Source organism: Sinohyriopsis cumingii, chromosome 11, assembly GCF_028554795.1.
Source record: "Sinohyriopsis cumingii isolate HCF-2022 chromosome 11, ASM2855479v2, whole genome shotgun sequence".
NCBI classification, from domain to species: domain Eukaryota; kingdom Metazoa; phylum Mollusca; class Bivalvia; order Unionida; family Unionidae; genus Sinohyriopsis; species Sinohyriopsis cumingii.
In genome coordinates this window covers 78,303,776-78,315,897 of record NC_142971.1, presented here as the reverse complement: position 1 = coordinate 78,315,897, position 12,122 = coordinate 78,303,776, and the positions used below count along the sequence as shown (strand labels likewise).

Sequence of the window (12,122 nt, the reverse complement as noted above, 5' to 3'; positions counted from 1 at the left end):
TGTTCGTCTTTTGCTTCGTCTTCTGAAATGTGCTCAGTGTTTCTTTTTTTAACTTTATTGAGATACTTTGTAGATCAAAGTCGGTTTTTGTGACAATGACAATATGTATATTTGCGTTTGTTTCTCTTTCTTCCCTTCTTAATGTAGCTTGATAAAATATAGATGTATCTTGACTTGCATCTCGAATAGAGTAGTCTACATTCTTGCAGAAAGTCTGTTTTCGGACGTATCTTTGTACATTTCTGTCCAAAAGGGTAATATGTTAAACATCATACAGCTTTACATCTTATGCAGTTGTACAATAAATATATGAGAAAGGGATACATGTCAAATGAAACATGATTAAGAGACATCCCAAAAACGATCATACCATTCCAGGGATTTGCTATGTTGTGGAATCAAAAGTTCAAAGAAGTATTCGCAGAAGTTAGATATATCAGTTGCGTGTATTACATACGTGATCCTCAACCAAGGACATTAACATTTATTTATTGAGGAAATGAAAATCAGTCGAGGATGTAGTTCGATTGCTTCTGAAGATGGTTATCGACACATTTCAGCTACCCTAAACGTAACTTTCAGTTGATTATAAGGACGGTTTACAGTTACACTGTTGAATTATAAGAGATCAATATCAGTCAGTTTACAATTCGTGTGAATGTCTACTTTAATGCCGATGTATTGGGAGCTGAACATTTTAGGATCACCAGGAATCTAACAAAAATGTCTTCATGATATATTCGTAGGCTCATACTACACCACTGGAGCCTTCGATGCTTGAAAATAACCGCATTGCCTACAATAATACATTTAAATATTTTGTATCCTAACAAACATAGCTGTCTCACGGAAGGTCCTGTTTTGACAAATTGGTAAACTGTGATCATGCGACGAAAATTGAAGCTATGTGAGAGCTATTATTTGGTCAACTGACTGCCTTCAGTTTCAGTTTACTTACGGCTAGCAGTAAAATCACTGCTGCATACAACTTCATTTTATTCAGAGAGATTTAAACATAAGATATGCATCGATATGCTATGATTACATCAGTAACCTGTTAAATAAATGGACACCTGATGAAATGCCAGAACTCAAAGGAAATGTGTCGAGGCTATACTATGTTTTCAACGTGCTAGACAAAAGCTCAGCTTGTCATCTTTGGAGAACTCTATATGGTCGCCATCCATTTAATATGTTGCTGTTGGTTTTGGGCTAGATATAATTTATGAAACACACAATTGAATACGGAAATAAACATTTTGATGGACTGATGATGGAGTAAAGGAAAGGACTGAATACAGAAAACGATTTTCAATTAATTAGCGGTCCAAATTTTTAATGTCACTGTAGGACCTGTAATTGTTTTTTTTTATATCAATTTCCATTACGACACTCTTCGCATATCACTTCTTTTTTAGATCTTTTTTTTCCTACTGGAACAGTTCCTCACTAATTTACCACTAGCACGGCTGTCAGTTTAGTCCACTTTCTCGTTTTTAGAAACGTACGGTAGATGGAGGCATATTACAGAAACATTCTTTTTGTGGAGTTTGTACCAGTAAATGTCTCTTCGTATCATTAGATGATCATAAATACATAAAGACTACGCAATCGTTGTTACGATTATATGGTATCAATCTAACAGCTATAATTAAAACCAACAAGGCTTGTTAAACTTAACAAATAATTTAAGTATCAAACTAATACATAAACATTTGAGAGAAACTTACAGTATTGTGAGGTGAATCCCAAACAGTACTGATAAAAATTATATGAAAGTAGAAATGAATGAAAAGTTCCGTATAAATTTTGAAACCACAGAAATGTGCTAGTCCGCCAACAATCGTCTCGTTGTCAAACAAGCGTCGTCCATAACTCTTTTTAATAGTTTAAAATAGTTCCAGAACAGCATACATCGAATAATGTATAGGTACACCATAAAACACACTGCAGGCTTACAAAAAGAGGACAATAAATGAGGATGACTCTAACAAAGGAATAAAGGTCATTACTCAATTATCTCCTTAAACGCCTTATATTATGTCTGTATTTTACAACATACCATATGTCACACATCTAACTACTCGAATTTATCTCGAATTTGCCGATTCATGTGAACTATCCCCACCAACGGAAAATTGCTAAATTGTGCTAGAACAGATTAAAATCAATCACCCAAGGGGAAATTAACCCAAAGTCGTCATTAAGTCTAATAGTATTAGTAATTGTCAACATACACATAATCATCTATTTATATATCCTATGTTATTGTACATTCTTGATAGACACTAGTGACGTAGACGATAATATGTCGAAATGTAATCTATATAACTTACAACCATGAAATCTTTTTACAAATATATAGAGATAGAACTATGTGCCAGGAGTTATACAATTATATATATACATATACACATGTATTGATGCCTTTTCACATGTTTTTACAATGTTACACCACTGCTAAGGAACAAGCGACCGCAATGTACATTTTTTCAGATAGTTAGCGTTCAGTTTGCATATGTTCTCCTGTGCACGTTTCAATAAAGTGTAATGTATCACTCCCGCATTTGATCTCTAGATAAAAAATGCGTCCTTTTACAATGACTAGAACTTGTTTAACGTAGTAGTGATTATTGTACTGGCTATTTAGAGTGTTGTTACTAACCATCAAAAAGATGGCTAATATTGTCTCACAGCACAAGGTTAACCAACTACGTGCCCGTGGATCCATCCAGCTACTGAGTTAATGATGAAATATTGATAAATAATAGTTAAGATATCTCTCTGAGTGAAACAAAATTCAGCGATAGGCTCATTCAGTTGCGATTTCATTTCGCGGTTTGAGTAAACAGACGTTATATCCGTCTATAAAAACAAAACAAAACTAGATCTAGGATTTAGAGTTTCCGTGTCCATGTGTGATCCTAAACGTTATGGCAGTCAGCAAAATTTCAAATTGGGTAGTAAATACTTTAATGGTTGTCAGTAGATCACTGTTTGTTGGATAGCAGATTAATCAACAGTGAGCAATAGTTAACTAGTATTCACATTCACTCCCCTTTCTTTATAGCTCCCGTACCGATTTAAAAAAAAATGAAAATAATTCCGGGTGTACTAAAGGCACAAAACTTAGTAATTTCATTAATTATTTGTATAATTCCAAACATGATTGTCGCCTATAGATCCATAACACTGTCGAATCTTTGTCGGTTTAACGCACAAATAAGTTACCGATGTAAACAAGTAATCCTACTTCTCGCCGTCTATTTCTAGTTTGTAGAATAGTCTGTTTCATTAACAATTATGTCATCGTTGTTTAATGACTGTAATGACTAATATAAATGGAACAAATAGATAAGAGGAGCTCTCTACTGCACTTGCTCGAAGAGATGTAAATCCAAAATGCAGGAACGTTTTAGATTGTATATGACGGTTAGCTGCATTGCAACTGTTGCTTAGTAACATTAACCGGCCAACGCATGGCGACCCTATTGATAAAGAGACTACCTTTTGATTCCAAATGGCATCAATTGGACTGTGTGACCCCACGACGACATGCATGTGAACATTTGCTTTCCATTAAAAAATTACATTGCCCTTTGAAGATGTTAGCCTTACGAATAGCATGCTTTTCCAGTAAAAGTGTTTGAAAAGGATGTGTATGTGTTGATTTTTCATTATGTATTGATTGTTGTATGTGCTTAAATATGCAGATATATTATTCACTTTCCGTTATCTATAAGACATTCCATATTTGCAGCCAGAAAATATATCTCATAGGTTTATATTACTGATCATAGTCATTTGCAAGTTACTCAGATTATTTATATACTAATACAATTCCTTTTAAGAAATTTCCATTTTAAAGACTCCTGACGTGAATATTTGTATAACAATCAGGAATGTGTTTTTCTGTGTTCAATCTGCTCTTATAAAAAACAACATCAGCCTAACATTTCGTGCTGCTTTGAAAACATCAGACTAATATAATCAATTAACATTCAAAAAACATTATTTCAGCATTATATAAACATAAATATTTTCATTCTATGTGGGACATTAAATCGTTTGTGGGTTTATTCGGGTTGTTATGTATATTTAACTTGAGATTGCCTTATATATTCCCTGATGAAATGTATATCTCCATGAATTGGTATCGTCATAATCGATGTAAACTATAAACTTGGTCACCTATCAGAGAACCATATTGATTTGCCTAAAAATGAAAATCCAATGCCTTGTCGAGTGTCCAATCAAACGTCAAGGCCTATATATATATATATATATATATATATATATATATATATATATATATATATATATATATATATATTTATTTATTTATTTATTTATTTATTTGTATAAGGGGCCCCGAGTGGCCGAGTGGTCTAAAGCGCTCACCGTTACGGATCACTGCCATCTCACCTCTGCCTGCGTCGGTTCGAGTCTCGAATTCGGCTAATGTGGTTATGTGAGAAAGCTTGCCAGTAGCATCTCGTGGGTCGGTGGTTCTTTCCGGGGGTTTTCCGGGTTCTTCCTCCACCATCAATTCTGGCCGCCATGTATAGCCTATCTTGTGCTGTAAAATGGCGTTAAGCCCTACAACAACAACATCATTTGTATAAGGAAATCATAATTTTTTTAAACCAAAAAAGACCAAGATAATTGCTCGAAATTGAAACATTTCGATATTGAGTTGATATGTGACAGCCAAGTTAAGCTGATCCTGTACAATGTAAATAGGAAGATGAATAAGAACAACAAGCTGATATTTCCTGAAAATACGTCATTGTATTAATATATTGTATATCAGTGTATATATTTAGAGTTACTAATATGTACATCGTATGTTGGAACATTTATCTTTACCAGTTAGTAAGCAGTATGTAAATAAACTAATCAAGAGTAGATGGCAACGGAATATATAATATATCAGTGAGTACGTATTTATCCCATTAACAAGCGACATTAAAAGTCAGACTTTGCGTACTACATCCTTCCTCATTAAATTTAAAATTAAAAACCAAGAGAGTTCGAACAATAACGTAGGGGTTTAATATTGACGATGCACAATTCAGATATATGATGTATTTATCTCCTTAAATGCATTTGTTAAATGTCCTTAACAAAGGTGAAGAATGGACACATGCACACTTAGTTTATATATATTTACATACATACATACATACATACATACATCCATACATACATACATACATACATACATATGTATCTGTCATTAATATAAGTCTATTTTGGTACAGATAATGTCGTGATACATTTCATTATCTTTATCCTTTAATATCTCAAAGGACACCTGTATAGCCTGAATTCCTGTCTGATGTCTTCCATTAGGATTGTGTTAGTGTACCATTTTGCGAAAGATGTTCTTGTAATATTATTCTATCTCTCTTCCTTACCGGCAAATGTAAAATATATCTATATACAGCAAGTACAGAGTATAATGTCATTCATATCTAAATTGACTTACAGTGTAAAGTATTTTGAATATCACTACATTCGGATTATGTTACCATTTGTTTTTCCATCTGTAGGTATCAAATCATAGAAAACGTATTTTGCCTCACACATTGAAAAATAGCATTTATGTTAACAGTAAAAACTATTTGCAAGATATATATATATATATATATATATATATATATATATATATATATATATATATATATATATATACATATATATATATATATATATATATATATATATATATATATATATATATATATATATATATATATATATATATATATATATATATATGTGTGTGTGTGTGTGTGTGTGAAATATGTTGAAACATTAACACTTACCACATATGGCTCGCTCACCAGGACCTGAAAATATATGAATGGAAAAATCAAAATATTTTGAAACCCCATGTTTTTGAAACTATTTCTAAACTTTATTTCTAGTTATTTCCCTTTCTATGCAAGAGAATAAACATGCATAATGGACACAGTATATGTTAATTCTGAAGTTGTCAGTATATTACAAATATGTGATTGCTATTTGATATGTCAGGAAGAAAAGTAGTAACATTGTAACACGACTTTTTAAAAGATAAATTAATGTTATAATTTTGCGAATATAAATGCATGAAGTTTTTAGTATAACATTTATTGGCATTATGACTCTCCTCAGCAGAATACTGCAGATGCTATTGTTGTTGAAGGCGGTTATCATGCTGTCAGTTTTAAATGACATCCTATCATACATTTTATACGCAAGAGTTCTCATCCTGAGCGAATCAAACAGCTGCATGTGTCGGATTTGAAATCAATATTTGCTTCATGTCGAAAGAGATACGAATAACAGTCGTTGGCAAATGAAATTTCCTAAGCGAGCGAATATTTTAAATACTCTTCCCTAAGCATTTATGAACAGTTTTTTCTACTTTCACGTTTGTGAATTTCCACGACTAACTCAGGTGTATAATTCTTAAATACAATATAAATAATTATTCATGTCTCAAGTTAATAAGCGGTTTCTCTCTCTCTGTCTCTCTGTTTATATATATATATATATATATATATATATATATATATATATATATATATATATATATATATATATATATATATATATATATATATATATATATATGTATGTATATATATATATATGTATATATATATATATATATATATATATATATATATATATATATATATATATATATATATATATATATATATATATAAACATAACAGTATTTTCTTTTATGCACAGTTAAAAAAAATGACGCACACTTTTTATTGCCTTGCGCATGTTTAAGACAAAAGATGTACACGAGCAATGACTTCGTGTCCGAGTTCGAGTGTAGGCATTTTTACGATGGAGTAGCTTCCCTTATCACACGAGCTCATATCAGTCTGGTTCCAGTGTAGGCTTTATTATCATGAAATAGCTTCCCCTTATCTCGTGTTAACGCGCTTTCCTTCAAGCTCAACAGCATGTGTTGCTAGCAAAGGGACTGTGATACTTGTCTAAGTAGAAAAAGACTTCCAGTGGAATCCCACGTGTACCAAGAATCATCAGCCAAGAAGCAGAAGGACGATGAACATATACAAGTAACTGTGGCGCGTAGATTCAACGATAAAAGGAAGAAATAATTCCCTTGGATGTAATACATCTCATCTACTGGAATTACATCCTTGACTTGTGTTTGGGCGAGTGCAAAGACTTCCAACGTGAAGAATCATTTTGTGACTGGGTCGAAGAACTATCAAAAATCCGCCCTTGTTCGCTAAGAAGAATCTGAGGAACATATTATCGCAAAAGGGATTATTTCGCAGCAACGAAATCTTTATGCTTGCCTAGAAAAATGCAATGAGCAGGTGGACGCTAGCCTCATGGTGCTTCTGAGAACAGTGTGCATATGTGCCGAGAAAATATTAAAGACCGACAGCCTCCTGGTTTAATCGAACTTCAGGTTAACCCTCCGCTTTTTCCCTGCTTGCATGTGTCTGTGTATGTGTCTCATGTCTTATTACTTGAGATTGAATTAATTTATAAACTGAAACGGTCTTTGAGCAGTCCACTCTAGTCTACTATTTTAAAGAGTATTTTAAGTTATAGAACTATAACACTGAATGAATCATTGGTTCTGCAATACTTAGTAAACTCATTACTTAGGAAACTCATACCAGCTGAATTGTGCTCCGTGACAGGACGATATGCAAGTTTTTATTATTTTTATTCTTTAGAGAGTAAATGGTTACTCAGCCTTAAATAATTGACCCTGACATACAATAAGCATGGGATTGTGTATGAGATGCAGGCTGCAGCCTCTTTAGTTTGCAAGGAGAGGGTTCATCAAAGGGTACAATCTTCATCATACCTGGGTATTCTTCTGCATGAGTGTTTGGATAATGCTGTGAAAACAAATTGGTTATATTGTGTCGAACTGTGCATGGTGGGAAGGCAAACAATGAACATTTAGCTGATGTGAAGGTGCAAGATGGAAATACTAAATCAATCACAAATGCCTTAATGGATATTCTTCAGGAATACGAGATTGATCATAAGAAGGTGATTGGTTTTGGCACTGATGGGGCGAATGGGGCGAATATCATGATGGGTTCAAAATTAGGAGTGGATTACGGCTAAAAGAGACGAAGAAAATAATGCTGAATGTCTGGTGTATTGCTCATAGACCAGCCCTGGTAGCACACCAGGCTGGTGTAGTGTTCATACACCAGCCTTAGTAGCATACTGAGCTGCAGCAAGCATAGCATACATGATAAACAACCAGTCTGTTTTGATCACAATCTACAACTTATTTTCATATTCAGCTTGTAGATATCAGAGGATCTGTGCTAGATTATGGGAAAGAAGGCGAAAAGGATCATGAAACCTACCCAAGTGAGATGGCTGTCTCACCATGATCTCTTTGGGATGTATAGTTCTCGCACTTGAGCAAAGGCAACTTGACTCTGCAAATGCTTCAAAAGCAAAAGTCATCCTAGCCGAGGTACATACATACAGGTTTCTTGCATCGATAATCTTATTGCTTGATGTCCTGCAATGGGTAACCAGATGCAGCAAAGTATTTAAAAAAGAGGTCATTGGCGTTGATCAGGTAGAACATATGATTGATGTTACTCTGGAAACACTCAAAGATCATGTCAGCAATATAGATGGATACACACCACGTGTGACTGAACTAAATTGTTAACTCGACATGTCAGGAAACTACCAAGGTGTACAACCCAAACAATATCATCAGTTTAGTAAAGAGTCTGTCAAAAATCTCTGAAAAGTGTTTGTAGCATGTGCTGGATCTGAGATGATAAGAAGATTCTCCAAACGTGATATGCAGATTTTGAAAGACCTCTCTACAGTACTCAGTCCTAGAAACTTACCTCAGGGCAATACAGAAATATGAACCCATTGTTCGGCATCCTTGGAAAGGCACATTGAACAATTTGGAACAGGGGAAAATCCTGTGTTTGACCCTGAGGAAACCAGGGCTTCTTTCCTTTGCTTCAAACCCTACATTTCACGCCATAAAGAAAAGGGGCTGGCTGAAATCAGTGAATTACTTCTTGAAGAATAAGGGGATATTTTCCTCAACTTTACTTATCTTGCTGCTATTAGTCTGGCCATCGCACTTACCTCTGTTCCGAGAGAGAGAGAGAGAGAGAGAGAGAGAGAGAGTTCTCTGTCCAAAATGCAATACATTCACTCAGAAGAAACAATCTTGCATTGAAGTCTTTTCATGATAAATTGCTTGTTAGATATGAAGCCAAACGTCCTGACTTTGACCGTTCAAGAGTTTGCAAAAAACCTCATGCTTCAAATGTCAAGAAATCTGTCGTCTCTTTCAGATAGGTTTATTTACCTCAACAGTTTCTGTTGTAGAATTCTTTTTGATAGTTTAGCAATTGCTGTCATTGGTTTGATGCTGTTTCTGTATACTTCATTTTGGTTGTTTTAATAATTATTTCCTTTGTTACGCTTTAAAACTGACACCACTGGCCATGCATAAACAGTATATATATATATATATATATATATATATATATATATATATATATATATATATTTCCATGGCTGTTTCTACAGGAATTCCGTGCACTTAAAAGGAATTTCAGTCGCCATATGACTTTTATTCTTATATATATATATATATATATATATATATATATATATATATATATATATATATATATATATATATATATATATATATATATATATATATATATTCCTCCTTAGACAGAGTATATAGTATGAAACTAAATATAAAAAACTACAAACTTACCAAGTAGGCTACCTGAAAGAGATGAATGTCAAAATTAAGATCGTCGTAAAAAAAATCTAGATATTGTTTTCAAGCATTTACTTTGTTGTCTTCTAACTTTAGTCGCTTCCTTTTCCTTGTAAATCATCCTTTCTATGAATTGGTATCAAACCTTATACTAATTTGAGAAGTTTGAGAGAAAGAAGTAATTATGTTATCAGTCGTCAAATGAATTAGCACGTGTAATATTGTTAATGTTATTACTGCTGTTCCTGCTTCAGATGGTAAAACTTTTGCTATCTTTACTTGATTTGTAATGCTTCCATTTCATGTATGAAGTTCTCAGTGAAAACCATACATTACAAGGAATATGTATATATCATCCCAGTTGTGAGAGTAAACTAAGTAGCATGAACATATGTAGCAACAAAGGAATTGTCCTTAATGCATATATCGATCAAGCAGTAAGAAAATGAATCTTGCACCATAAACTATTTCGTCAAAATATTAACGTCTTTCAAAATAATTTGGAACCTATATATCCATATTACATAATATCTGACAGATGATGATGTAGGAACTTAAGAATGCTTTCCGAAGTGATTGGTTTTTAATTGTAGGATTTTTCATGATACTCATATAGTATTTCATTTCCTCTCGTGAAACATTAAAAGTCATTAAAAAGATCAAAGATTAGCATTTTAACACATTTTGCAGTCATATCGCTACAACGACTGCAGCGTAACAGTTCAAAGTGATGTTTAGCACTTGGGCTTCATGCCACAGACACGGAACATGCAGTCCCACCCAACCACATTATGCTGACAAAAGGTCGACCCGCAATAAGACTAACCTCTAAATGCTGAGCGCCTATCTAGGCAGCTGTTTGTATCATTTTTATAAGTCTTTGGTACAACATGGCTGGGGGTCGAACCCGCGACCTGCCGCATCTGGGGCGGACGCTCTAACCACCTGGTCACCGGAGCAGCTTGGTTCGCGTTGTCAACCTAATGTAAGACCACACCTTTTTTATAAAATAGTTTGAAGATATCAGTTGTACATTATCAATATTCAAGTTGTCATTGCAAATACACGTATTCGTATGACTATTATGATAACTATATGTAGTAATGCTAGTAGTAGTAGTAGTAGTAGTAGTAGTTTTACTACTATTATTAGCAAAAATAGTAATAGCTTTGCTATATTTGTACGTCAGCAAAACTGACAAGAAATGGCATATGTGGACTGAATGCATGAAAAATAGTGTAGCAAGTCATCCAAGTGCGTATATATATATATATATATATATATATATATATATATATATATATATATATATATATATATACTACAGTTCGCGTTTTTGATATATTGGTATACATTACTTTATCACGAGGTACATAACTATAACTTTGCACAGCATTTTTAAATTTCACTACCTTCCTGATCCACCATGATAGCATTGTTTCTATAATTAATTGTCTTATCCTTCAACCATTTCATTAAATATTCCTTCTTTGACTCGTCAGTCCATGCTTCATTCTAGCTATATATAATGAAATAATACAAGATCGACCACTTACCAAGACGACGGCCTGAAATATATGAACGGGAAAGTTATGTCTTTCAGAACTTCTGAGACGTTCATTTTATATAATTTTCCTGTAAATGGGTGTAAAATGCTTACGTACTAAAATGTTAATTCAAGAGTTCTGTAGAAAAAGGATACAACTAGAAAATTATATGAATTACTTAAGCGGAATTGTACCTCATTATCTTTGTCATAGGTGTGTTTAAATATGTTTTAGTTATTGTTCTTTTTCATTTTGTGAAGTTTGTTCTTGTTGCTGCTCGTGTTGCTTCAGATGAACTTTTTTAATACTCTAGATGTGCATGAAAAATTAATGAAGATCATTATGTTATATTTATGGTATTTGTTGAGACTAAAGTCGACATCACAAAAATGTGTAGCAATGAAAATATTCAGTGTATCCTCAATTCAGGACATACGACCATATGTCGTTGAATCAGCGATGAAACAATAAATTTTACATCGTGAACTGTGTTCTTACTTAATAATCTTTATTTAGCGAAATAATAGTATGTGGACATTAATTTATGATAGTAACTATCAATTACAATTTGCAGTTGAAAATTGTTTGATTTCAGCAATCAGTGCAACCAATCATGGCAAAAAATATCATATAGGTGTCTTAATTTGTTTATGGGAACACTCAAACTAACGCACCCAACGAGATACCTCAAATGCTTATCGGTTGCGTAAATTGCAGTCAAAGAACAACGAATTAATCCTACCTATAGTGTTATGCCTTTTATGCAATAAATGGTTTAAATT

The 12,122-nt window shown here is 33.3% G+C and overlaps 1 protein-coding gene across 6 annotated transcripts in view; it reads right to left on the bottom strand.

Annotated features, from left to right (window-relative positions):
• Positions 1-12,122, bottom strand: part of LOC149788799 (uncharacterized) — a 127,066-nt gene that overhangs the window by 17,034 nt on the left and 97,910 nt on the right. For all 6 annotated transcript variants that reach the window (XM_089974915.1, XM_089974917.1, XM_089974916.1 and 3 more), the window contains 3 exons: positions 11,350-11,361; positions 9,788-9,799; positions 5,832-5,855 (listed from right to left, as the gene is read on the bottom strand). In XM_089974915.1, the coding sequence (XP_089831041.1) occupies positions 5,832-5,855; positions 9,788-9,799; positions 11,350-11,361 (48 nt within the window). The remainder of the gene's footprint in view (positions 1-5,831; positions 5,856-9,787; positions 9,800-11,349; positions 11,362-12,122) is intronic.